At 46.1% G+C, this 12445-nt stretch overlaps 3 protein-coding genes across 3 annotated transcripts; 2 read left to right on the forward strand and 1 right to left on the reverse strand.

Moving 5' to 3' along the window:
* The first annotated feature begins 1645 nt into the window (after nt 1-1645).
* On the forward strand, nt 1646-4942 carry LOC136965923 (retinol dehydrogenase 7-like). Its single transcript, XM_067260225.1, has 5 exons — nt 1646-1727; nt 2361-2675; nt 3038-3296; nt 3899-4062; nt 4283-4942. Exons 2-5 carry the CDS (start codon nt 2363-2365, stop codon nt 4504-4506), a joined length of 960 nt encoding a protein of 319 aa, XP_067116326.1. The 5' UTR covers nt 1646-1727; nt 2361-2362; the 3' UTR covers nt 4507-4942.
* A 1008-nt stretch (nt 4943-5950) lies between these two features.
* LOC136966339 (putative claudin-24) lies at nt 5951-6622 on the forward strand. Its single transcript, XM_067260819.1, has one exon. It carries the CDS (start codon nt 5951-5953, stop codon nt 6620-6622), a length of 672 nt encoding a protein of 223 aa, XP_067116920.1.
* Nucleotides 6623-10319: 3697 nt separating this feature from the next.
* Nucleotides 10320-11631, reverse strand: LOC136966317 (claudin-34-like). The gene has a single exon (XM_067260793.1). It carries the CDS (start codon nt 11629-11631, stop codon nt 10873-10875), a length of 759 nt encoding a protein of 252 aa, XP_067116894.1. The 3' UTR covers nt 10320-10872.
* Nucleotides 11632-12445: the final 814 nt, after the last annotated feature.

Consider the following 12445-nt stretch of genomic DNA (forward strand, 5'->3'; position numbering starts at 1 on the left):
GTAAATGTCTCTGACACTGTAACCAAGTAAACAGCTGCAAACCACACTAAAATATGTTTCAATAAATCATTTTCGCTGTGGGGTTCCTCTGCTTCAGGAGAGTTGTCAGATTGTCTGCCTACACTTCAAAAGCAGCTGCAACAAAAAGGTTGACAGATTGACTATTGTCCTTAGATTGTGTATTGAGTAGGCCTACAGTAGGCCTACCTAACACAGGAAATAAAATCTGTTGAAGTATTCTGTATTGTCACGGGTATTGTGAATGTGGGTAGAAAATAGAGGCAAACTCATGCAGTTCCAACACTGAGTAGATTATTGCCTGTACTGGTGACAAAATGGTGCAATCAGTACAATTTGTTAGTTACATGTCGAATACAACAACATGTATTAAATAAAGGCTGTCATGTACGTACATGTATGTACACATTAGGTTTTTATGAAAGTGAAACGTTCTGAGATGGATTTAAACACGAATAAACACTAATAATAAACAGCAGAGTAGGAGTTGAGAAACGCTCCAAACATCACTGAGGTCATTGCTCTCAGTGTTGCTCATGTCAAACTGCTCTGAATGCTTTCCAGCATCTGAGACACTCTTTAAAACATTATTAGGCCTGATGTGTGTGTCTGTGTGTGTGTGTGTGTGTGTGTGTGTGTGTGTGTGTGTGTGTGTGTGCGTGTGTGTGTGTGTGTGTGTGTGTGTGTGTGTGTGTGTGTGTGTGTGTGTGTGTGTGTGTGTGTGTGTGTGTGTGCGTGTGTGTGAGTAGCAGAATTTACGCAAACATTTCTTCACACAGACGGATTCTGTTGCAAAAATATATATACTTTCGAAACTTTTTTCACACACAACACTACACAAACGTGTCTGTTGTGTTTTTTGTTTTTACTTTCAAAACTTTATTTTCACATACACAGTGAAAGCAGAGCCTCTGAGTAAAAGGAGAGGAGAGAGGAGGATTGGGGAGAAGAGAACAGAGAAGCCTATAACAGAGTAAAGCAGAGCAGAGTACAATAGATATACAGTAGAGTCATCAAGTACTCACCAATAATGCAAACCTTTTTTTTGAAAGTATTGTTTTGACCTTTCAAAACTTTTTTCAAATCTTTTATTTCAAAAAAGAATTGTTAACTTTTTTATGTGAACGTGACAAGGCTATTTCCTAAACGGCCTAATACAAGACAGAAACATTGTACAACCGCCGCGTAGGCCTACTGACCGATGTCAGTATGTTACATTTTACATTCTATTAGCCTATTACATTTACATTTACATTTAGTCATTTAGCACATGCTCTTATCCAGAGTGACTTACAGTAAGTACAGGGACATTCCCCCCGAGGCAAGTAGGGTGAAGTGCCTTGCCCAAGGACACAACGTCATTTGGTTGGCATAGCCGGGAATCGAACTAGCAACCTTCTGATTACTAGCCCGATTCCCTGTACATTAGCCTATATTGTATTCATTTAGCATACGTTTATATCCAAAAAATAAACCCGTCTCGTGCGAGACGGGTTTATTGTTGTGTATTGTTGAGGTATTTGACGTCATCTAGTGTTCGGTCTTTGTATGACAGTTTTTCTAAGAGGGTCTTGTGAAAACGTTTAGCGATAAACGTCGGGATTTAATTGGCCAGATTTGACCATGTGATATCCTTACAATAACAAACTCGGGTACTTGATTTTGAAGGGATAACTATTTCCTTGTTGGGAAACAACGACAGTTATCAGGTAATTATAAAATATTCTGTTGACTGATTTGTTTTGCTAAGTAGCAGACAACAGTCGGTCCTATAGTCCTAACTAAGTCGATGCCTTGTAGTCTTAGTAGTTCAAAAATCGTAGTGGTTTGACAGCTAAAGAAATTTTTGAAGATTCTTAAACACAACATCATCATGTTTTCGAAGGTTTACCTTTTTTTGTGTGCAATGTGAAATATGTAATTGAACCGTGTGCAACATTATTATTTTACTTCACTTTATAACGTAAGATTATTTAGCCTACTTTTTAATTAGTCGTTTTATTTGTTATAATCTGCTAATGCATGTGCGTTTTTTCCAGTATTTCAAAACGTTCAGATTTCGAACTTAGCAAACGTGCAGTTATGCGTTGATCATTGACAAAGAGCAGTTTAATCAGATAGCTTACCCCAGTTTGCACTTTGAAATTGACACAACTTCTGATATACACTCAGCCTTTGGCATTCTGTCTGATAGCTGCTACTTTGCATCTTGCAAGTGTGTGGGAGCCCAGGGATTATCACAAACGCAAAACGGATTCAGCCCTGCCAGCTTCCTAACAGATGTTAGGATTCAGTTTGATTGTGGGTCGTTGATCTTCAGAGACAGTCCTCTCAACCTCCAGATATGTACCTGTACCTGCTGGGCCTGGTGGTGTGCTTCTACCTGTACCGTTGGGCCAGGGAGATCCCTCGAGTCTCTGACAAGTCGGACAAGTACGTTTACATCACAGGATGTGACACGGGCTTCGGGAACCTCCTGGCCAGACACCTGGACAAGCTGGGCTTCAGTGTGATTGCTGCCTGCTTCACGGAGAAGGGCGAGGATGACCTGAGGAAGGTCTGCTCCGATCGCTTGACCACCGCACACCTGGACGTCACCAAGAACGACAGCATCAGCCAGGTCGCAGCCTTCATCCAAGACAAGGTTGGGGCGAGGGGTGAGTAGGTTCTGTTGTGCTGGGTTAGGATCACATACACAGTAACTATACCCAAAAGCTGCACTTGGGTTATCTATAAAGATTAAACAGCTGTCAGACGTTTTCCTAGGTAAATATACTTGATTTATGAATCCAGTAATATCCTATGGATTTTAACGTAGAGAAACTGTTAATAATTACTTAACACACTCAGACATGGATACAATGTGTTCATCTAGAAGAAGGGTTTCATACCAAGCAATATACAGGGGTGGTTTCGAACCTGTGACCTCTTGAACTACAGCCAAATCCTCCACACACACTGAGCTACACCCATCCCCCTGGATCAGGTGAACCCTAACTGGATGACCTTTGACCCCCAGGATTGTGGGCCGTGGTGAACAACGCGGGCGTGGCCGTGCCCTCCGCTCCCTGTGATTGGCTGACCATTGACGACTACAAGTCCATGCTGGAGGTGAACCTGCACGGGGTCATCGGCGTGACGCTGAGTGTGCTCCCGCTCATTAAGAAGGCCCGGGGTCGCGTGGTGAACGTGGCGAGCGTGTTCGGCAGGATCAGTCCCGTGGGAGGGCCGTACACCGTCTCCAAGTACGGGGTGGAGGCCTTTAACGACAGCCTCAGGTACTAACACACCGTAGGCTTCTTAACCCTCGTGCTGCCTTCGGGTCACATGACCCAAAGGTTCGTAATGAACCATCGTTGTGTTTACCCAATTTTACCCAATACAAAAACAAATAAAAATAATTTTCTTTTAACCATTCCAATGTGGGGGGCCTGAGACAGCCCGACAGTTAAAAGAAAATGCTTCACTTTGTTTTTGTATGAGGTAAATTTGTCGCAATACGAAGGTGGGTCACAATGACTAATGGGTCAGAATGACCCGAAGATAACACAAGGGTTAAAAAGAACAATTGTACATTTTAGGGTAGATATTTCATGTATTTACGTCGATTCACACGTGGTCTGGTAATGCTCACACTGCTGCTGTTTGTTACAGCCTGAAACTCCGAATTCTTGCCAGCATCTGAGATGTGTTTTTGTTATTCTTACTCAGTCTTGCTCCAGCATTTGTTTGAAGTGCTATAAAGATCAGTTGTATTTAGGATCTGGGCCTAGCGAGGGAGTAGGGGGGTGAAGACAGACAGCAATGACAGCCTGCTGGTTTTGGAAGCGCCGTTTGAAAGGGAGTTTTAACACAGTGAATTAAATGATTTGTTTTTTAGGTTGAACATGAAACCTTTTGGGGTGAAAGTCCTGTGTATCGAGCCAGGCTTCTTCAAGACCACGGTGACAGACTCTGAGGTGCTGGGGCGCAGCATCAAGAAGCTGTGGGACAGACTTCCTCAGGAGCTCAAAGACGAATATGGACACGATTATCTGGACAAGGGTAAAGTCTATCCTCCATGAAGGGTTGTTTTCTAACTCCCACAAATGTATTTTCAGAGCAAAGCAGACCTCACATTTAGATTATTGTTTTCGTATAAAATGACAATGAAAATCTGTTTTGTTAAAAGAAATCTGGTGAAAAGTGTTCAACTTGATGGTACCCATTTAGCTAACCAGTATTCTAGTACCAAAACAGCTTCTACTCTCGTCTTCTCCGTCAGTGGAGGTGATGATGAAGCAGAAACTGTCCCAGATGTCCGACGGGGACCTGATGAAGGTGGTCAGCTGTATGGAGCATGCCGTGTCTGCTTGTCACCCTCGCAAGCGCTACTCTCCTGGCTGGGACGCCAAATTCTTCTGGCTGCCCCTGTCCTACATGCCCACCATGGTGGCTGACTACCTGCTCCTCAAGGAAGCCATCCTACCCGCAAAGGCCGTCGCATAAAGGCCGGTTCACACTGCCCAAACAAGCCAACGGATGTCGGGTTGTGTTGGTTTGGTGTGATGTGCCTGTTGGTGTTGGTTGGAGCAGTTTGAAAATGGCAGTTATCTTTCTAAACCCAACACCCGACAGTAGAATGCTTTTGAATGTTTGTTGGACGTCGTTGGGGCAATGTGAACTGGCCTTGACTCCGAATTCATCCTGTCGACTTCATGCTGTGAGCAGTGAGAGGCTTGAAAGCTTGCAACTGCTTGTTTATATCAAAACATTTTATCTTACACATCATTGCATGTCCTGTAATATATATTTTACCAGTGTCCTACACATTCCTGTAGCCATTTGTAACTTGTTTTAGTAACAAAGACAGTAGACAACGTTGTATCATGGTAAATCCGCATACTGGCGTGTAACTAGTCCATAAAATAATACTCAAAGCCGTTTTCTGTATTTTTTTGTGACTAAGGGGGTTTGGGTTTGGTCTTGTGACAGTGTTTGTGTAATTTGGAGGAGGAGATTATCTCATTTGAAGTCCAACCTTGTTGAAGAATGAGCCCTACTAAACCTGAGAAACCCAAGGTCAAGAGATAATTTTACTTTAAACAGAGAATCTATTAATCGCATTGTCCTTGGTTTCACTGATATGGATTCTGAAAAAGTGAATCACCTTCAGTGATGGATAACCAATACACTATTTTAGTAGAATAGATTTGTCAATATTTTCCTTCAGCAAATTATTACTGATGACAGAAAATATATCTAACATAGACAACCAATGATCAGAAACACAAATTGAGACATTGCGACACAAGTGTCTAAAGGTCACAGTGTTTAGTGTTTGTGTCTTGCATGTCCTTTAAACAAGGACAAGCACCGAATGGCAAACTAGTATCTAAGGTGTGTCCCAGTTCAGACAGACTTTTATAGATGTACACAGGCTTGTTAAAATTGTATTTTACAAATACTTTTATTCTATGAATGTGGAAACACTGACACCCCACACACACACAGACACACACACACAGTAACAAGAACTAACTGTTAACTTTACATGTTGTTCGTTTATATGCTGTGGAAACTACAACTGCATTTTGATAGCATCCTGTCTTTGAGTTTACAGCATCCCGTACACTTCACACAGTGTAAACAACAACAGGGAGAGAAGAGAGAAAGTCAGATAGTGAAAGAGAGAGAGAACTGAATGGTTCTCTTGTTCCGTGTGTTAGCCTCTCACTTCCTCCTGTGCTCTGTCAAGGCATCGTCGGGTGCCTCTGAGGGGAGTGCAGCACGTCAGAACTCTTTCCTCTCCAACCCCGGCAGACGAGTGTGTGTTTGCAGCGAGCGCCGGGGCTTAGAAGCTACCCTCTGTCAGTGCTAATCAGGCCCCTCGCAGCAAGCCTGGACCAGCAGTCAGGGGCAGCAGAGCTGAGAGCGTCCAGCATCGGGGGCCATGGACACGGGCGTGTGCGTCCTGGAGCTCCTGGGAGTCCTGTTCTGCATCGGGGCCTGGCTGTGCTCGCTGGCCACCACCACCATGTCCACCTGGCTGACCCTATCCACCGACCTGCTCCCGGCAGAGAGCTACGAGCTGGGGCTGTGGAAGACGTGCGTGGTGCAGGACCTGGGAGGGATGGAGTGCCGGCCGTACGACAGCCTGCTGGGGCTGCCCCCGGACATCAAGCTGGCTCGTATCCTCATGTGCGTGACGCTGGCCACAGGGTTGCTGGCTCTGCTCCTGACCATCCCGGGGATCTACCTCATCAACAGCTGTGACAGCAGGCCGGAGGGGCTGAGGCTCAAGAGGACGCTAAAGATGCTGGGCGGGGTGCTGTGCCTGGTGGCCGGGGTGCTGGGCCTCGTCCCTGTGTCCTACATCGCTCACCTGACCGTCCTGAGGTTCTTCGATGACTCGGTGCCGGACGTCGTGCCGCGGTGGGAGTTTGGCGACGCCTTGTTCTGTGGCTGGACCGCGGCGCTGCTGCACCTGGTGGCGGGGTTGCTGCTGGTCGCTTCCTGCGTGTGTCTGCAGGAGGAACACTGTGCCCTGGCCGTTCCTCTGCAGAGGCTGCGGGGGCGAGCGGACAGTCAGGCCGCCCGTAGGAAGATGCCTGAGTACGTTTGACCACCACCTGTGCCCTCTCTCTCTCCTCTGTCTCTCTCTTCACCAAGGTGAAAGAAACGCTGCTTACTAACTTCCTATCACATGCTTGTCTAATTACGTTTCTCGAGTATATTTGCTGGGACAATGCACACCAAGCTGCTATTGTAGATATATTCTCACTTGTATTTTTGTATTCAATCGCTCAAAATATCGGGGCATATATATCTAATGGAAACGATTAATTTTGACCCACAGATAATTTGGTCCGTCGTCATATCGGTATTTTAAGTGATCGTGTTTCCTCCGTTGTTATAACTGAATATAATATATATGTATACTGTATATTATATAACAATATTGTACTGTAGGACACCTATATCACACTACTGTTCGCTATATATTTGACCTGTTCAACGTCTGCAAGCTACATTTTATTGCCAATGAATGTTGAGGAATCTCCTCCTATCAATACCACTTTCCCTGTCTCTGTCCACATCGTAGCACAACAACAGTAGTGCCAGTGTTGGACACACGTAGGCTTGAATGGGATCTGTTACGGCAGTTTTATTGCTTGTAAAGTTAATGATCTCTTTATGGGAAATTTACATCAGCACAGATTGTTTACTGTCAATCTCTTCTTGGTATGAGTAATATTTTAATTATCTAGCAAGGAATATGTTGATGATATTGGAAACGTCCCAATTAAATAGAGGAACCCTTAAAGAGCGTTTATGCAAATAGCTTATTGTTTTATGACTTGCTTTCAGGGGCTTATGGGTTGAAAAGGCATTCAGTGTTTTGATGATTGATGATCTGATTACATCCATGTCATTCTCTCTGACCAAAGAATCAACTTCACCTAAATTACTTTGATGCACAATATCAAAATACCCTGCATCATAGCCCACGTGAAGCGCTTTAATTTTGCACATTCAAAACTCTATTCAAATCCTAAATTCAGCTAATTTTCACAATCCTACATTTCCTACACAGGTTACCAAAGATACTGTTGTGAGATCTCGAATAAAGTTGTATTTATCAAATCAGACTATCCGTTTGTTTGAGCAATTCACTTAACGGTTCATCACACCTTACAATTGTACAATGATTTTTCCATTCCGCAGACGCTTTTGTCCAAAGCGACATCAAACAGTGCCGTAGATAATCTAGGACAAGTAGTGCATAGTATTTTTACAGTTCTTGCCAGTTGTCCGGTTCTTGAACAGTTTGTATTTAATGTTTTTTTACCAGACCCAGTGCAACACTAACATCACAAATAGACTACATAATTCTGATTTTAGTTGACACATTGTCATAAACGAGCTGCCGTTCTGCACATTCCCAGTTGTTCCTGGAGGACTTCAGTTTGTCGATGTGTGATATGAGGTGACGGAGCAAGTCCAGCGGAAACAGAGCTTATGTCTGAACCCTGCTGGTCGCCTCCTCTGGCCTTGGACAAATATGTGCCTAATGGGCACCTCACCTCAAGGACTACACGGGAAGAATGCGTTACGCAGTGCTCACAAAACTCATTACTTTGGCAGTATTACGCAGGCTCGTTAAGGCCGTGTTTTGCTGAATGTTTTTCTTTTTCTTGGTACATTCGTATTTTTACAGTGTTGTAATTGCGGACATGCCTCTGTGTCCGTCCAATCCGGATCACTTCCGTTCACCGGCGCCGCGCCTGGACTTTGAAATGTTCCGCGCGCCACAGCCTGTGTCCATGTTGTCCCTCTGAAAGCTGCCTTTGTTATTGCATCACAATGAATTCATTCTAGCTCGCGATGCTAATCTCAATATCTATCTCGAGCTGTGGTTGCCTTCACATCAGAGAAGCACATGGATCCGACCCTCTATGTTAAACAGTGTGTTTGGTTTGTCACGTTACTTTAACAATGAAAGTTAACATTAAGCCGTTTCAGATTCAACGACTGCACAAAGTCAGGTCTGTTCTAATACTGCCTGGTTTGCTTTGCGGCAAACCTTGCTCTGTCACATGGAGGGCTATTGTGGTATTTTAGAGTCAGGGTCAAGGTTAAGGTCTGAAGGTCTGAGAAGTTCCGGAGATTTCTGAATCCATGTATTCAGAGCTGTTATCTCTGAATCTATTCTCTCATTCCCAAACAGCAATCGAATGTCACACAAGTATTCAAATTAACAATGCTAATAAGCCGACATCTATTTTAAAGTTTACATCTATTTTAAATTTTGTTTAGTACAGCCTTCCTATACGAGTGTGCTAGGAGCCAAAACGTCCAGAAACTTCTCAAACACAACCAGTCTACCTGGCACACCTAAACATAGATCTGCAACCAGACACCTCCACGCTACAAGGTGTGTCCCTTATCTCTGCTTCTCTCTATCTCTTTTACGCACACAAGCACGGGGGGGGGGGCAGGGCGGGCAGGGGGGGGGTGCAGGGCGGGCGGGGGGCAAGGGGGGGGGTGCAGGGGGGGGGGGGGGTGCTGTGGAGGCCAGCGGGCCAGGACGTCACGTCCATGGGAACAGTCCCCTTTGTTGTGCCCCCCCTCCTGCTCCAGGAGGTCTGCTGCCTCGGCGTGGACCTGCCTCTCTCTTCACACCGCCTGCCTCCGCTGGCCGCAGGAAGTCAGGGACATAAGAGGCTGCTAGGCAACCGCATCACTTCCTTCCTGGCTACCGTTCTGACGGCTGGTTTTAGGTATGAATACCTGGATGGTGCTGGAGGTGGAGTGGAGACCTTTCTCTCAGTTCTTGCTGCACTACTGTACTTTGATTCAGTCCATGACTGGGACCCCCCTGCCCCCCCTGCACCCCCTCCTACTGAAGAGGACTTCAGGAGGTTGCACACTTTGATCAAAATTGGTTCCGGATTAAACAAAAACCTCGAAATCCTCAAGAGATTAATATAAACGATAATCCCTCTGTTATTCTTCTTTTATCATTCAGAATCAGACGATTTACGCAACTGTGAGGCTTGGGAAACCGTGGGACGTCTCTTGACACCTACTGCCAGAAGCAGGGTTGAACCTGAGTTTGATAACACCAGGGCAGAGCAGCTCCCAGCCAGGGCAGAGCAGCTCCCAGCCAGGGCAGAGCAGCTCCCAGCCAGGCCAGAGCAGCTCCTAGCCAGGGCAGAGCAGCTCCTAGCCAGGGCAGAGCAGCTCCTAGCCAGGCCAGAGCAGCTCCTAGCCAGGGCAGAGCAGCTCCTAGCCAGGGCAGAACAGCTCCTAGCCAGGGCAGAGCAGCTCCCAGCCAGGGCAGAGCAGCTCCCAGCCAGGGCAGAACAGCTCCTAGCCAGGGCAGAGCAGCTCCCACCCAGGGCAGAGCAGCTCCTAGCCAGGGCAGAGCAGCTCCTAGCCAGGGCAGAACAGCTCCTAGCCAGGCCTCATTAAGAAGGAAACACTGAGTCTTAATGTGAGCAGACAGGAGCTCACTGAGGCCAGCTCTGTCTGCGTGACACACACACACACACACACACACAGCTCTGTCTGCGCGACACACACACATCCTGCTTTTGGATCAGACATCCTTAAAATCCATAAAAGCGTCTGCTAAATGAATACATGTAAATGTAAAATGTAAGTGCACGAAAGCTTTGATTTTGAAGACACTTTATGAAACATATTTAAGTTCTTCTTATTTGGGAAAATTTAAGTCTTTCACTGGAGAATGTTTGTGTGGAAAAAAGAAGAAGAAAAAAATCTAAGAAAGAAAGTTAATTTATTGTAACCCTGCATTGTCATTGGCAGGCCATGTAGGCCGACTGTTAGCACCAGTGGAACAAATATAAAATGCGTAACTGACACTCAACAACATTGCTGTTGTTGAGCTATTGCACCAGACCTCTGGAAATATAAAAAACTAAACATAAAATGTTATGTGGCGAGTTTGTAAAAATCCCTAAGGAATCAAAATGAACATCTTAAAATTGGATTAGAGAGGATGAATGTCCCTTCGGAGTGGTGGCGGAGACAAATTCAAGAGTGTCATATGACGAAGTGCATGTTTCCCCCCAAGGTTTACTGTTCCTATTATTGACAGCATACAGGAAGGTGGTAGCTTGTAAACACTATTGACGATACATTGACCGGTTAAAACGCTGCAAAAAAACAGAAGCAGGCTGTATATTACTAATAACATAGGCCTATATGTTTTCTTATTAATGGTAAAATAGTTTGCTACATGTTCATCATTCATCAGATCATTAAATGATCGTCCTCAATCAACACCGAAATGTTCTTCACACCTGAAGGACTTGGATTCAGATCCAGAGCATCGTTCATGACTGTTTACAAGTTCTCGTCTGACTGAAAGGCGGGGTTGTCCCGAGCCTGTGACGGCCTCGGTGTGTACCGATCCGTCTCTACAGAGTCGCGAGACATATCCATTGTCGTCTCCGCCGGGAAAGGCTCTACGCTGCGGCCTCCTCGGTCCGGCAGCCGGTAAGAGAAAAAGATGACCCCGCTGGCGATGAGCAGCGTGGAGGCTACAATACCGACTCCGATAGCCGGGCCGGTGTGCTGCTCGACTGGGGCTTGCGGCATGTAAAACTGCGTCGGGAAGGCGATGGTTTGGTTCGTCACCACAGAGTTTAGGTTCCACAGCAGCGGCACTAGAGCCAGCGTGGCAGCTAGCAGAAAGAAGGCGCCCGCCGCGGTGAAGACGCTCCGGACAGGAGCGTTCTTCTCCAGTCCAAAGTAGATGCTCCTTAGGCCGTACACGCCGAAGGCGTTCCCGCACAGCCCCGCCCCCAGCGCCACCAGCATGAGCACCTGTGCGGCCGCGACTTCGGGAGGCGTGTAGTCTTCAGCCAGTCCCATTCTCTGGCAGTACATGACTTTGAACTCCGGGGTGACCCGGACGTGGCTGTAGAAACACACTCTCCACACGCCCACCCAGACCACTCCAGAGGAGATCACGGAGAGGTCGTCTACCTGCCACACCCGCCACTGGACCAATCCCAGTGCCACGCCAGTCAGGATCCAGCCCACCGTGCCCACCCATAGGCCCAAGCACTGAGCGTGTGCGGTGTGGACCAGGTAGGCCATGGAGCCTGTGATCGTTGCTATTGGCCGGTTAGTTGTTTTCACAGCGTCATCTCCAGAGAACGGGCTCCTCTGTCAGTCTTCCTCCCACGAACTCCTCCTCGCTCTCAGGATGCAGTCAGCAGAGTGTGTGTGTGTTTTCAGACCCACACTCAGGAAAACACTCCCTCTCACCTCACACACCTGCCCGTCCGCAGTTACCGTCTCCAAGATACCTGGCAAACAAAGCATCCACTTCACTCTCTGGGAGACAAAGAGAGAGAGACACAAAACACACAAACAGTTAACATCACATGGTACAGTGTGAACCCAGTTGCTAACCCCTTCACCATGCGTCAGTAGACATGATCCACCTGTCTAATGACAGAGACAGAATCAGGGAGTCTGAAGCTGTTAGTGCTGGATGGACATAACTGATTGAAGAGAAACACAGCTTGGGTTTAGAGATGGTAGGTTAGCCACAGGTTTCTGCATCCTTTAAAACCACCTACATGTTACACAGTACACAAACCAAACAACGATAAATTGTGATTTGAGTGGCTGGTTAAGCTAATTGAAAATACAGGTGACATTTAGTGACAAGACGACTCAATCCAAACTCCAAATAAAAATTTAGATAAAAACCCTGAACTGATTTAACGTAATTTCATTTAACAAACAAAACATTACCTCTGTGTTGTAGTTGCCAGATGAACAGATGTCTGTAAATAAACCATGTGTTCTGGAAACGCATCCTAGCCTGACCCACAGATATGTTGTGAGACACTCCACTTCCTCATCCCTGCTTTATCATCCAGAAACTTAAGTACCACTCCCA

The sequence above is a fragment of the Osmerus mordax genome, chromosome 22 (genome assembly GCF_038355195.1).
Source record: "Osmerus mordax isolate fOsmMor3 chromosome 22, fOsmMor3.pri, whole genome shotgun sequence".
In the NCBI taxonomy this organism is placed as follows: Eukaryota; Metazoa; Chordata; class Actinopteri; order Osmeriformes; family Osmeridae; genus Osmerus; species Osmerus mordax.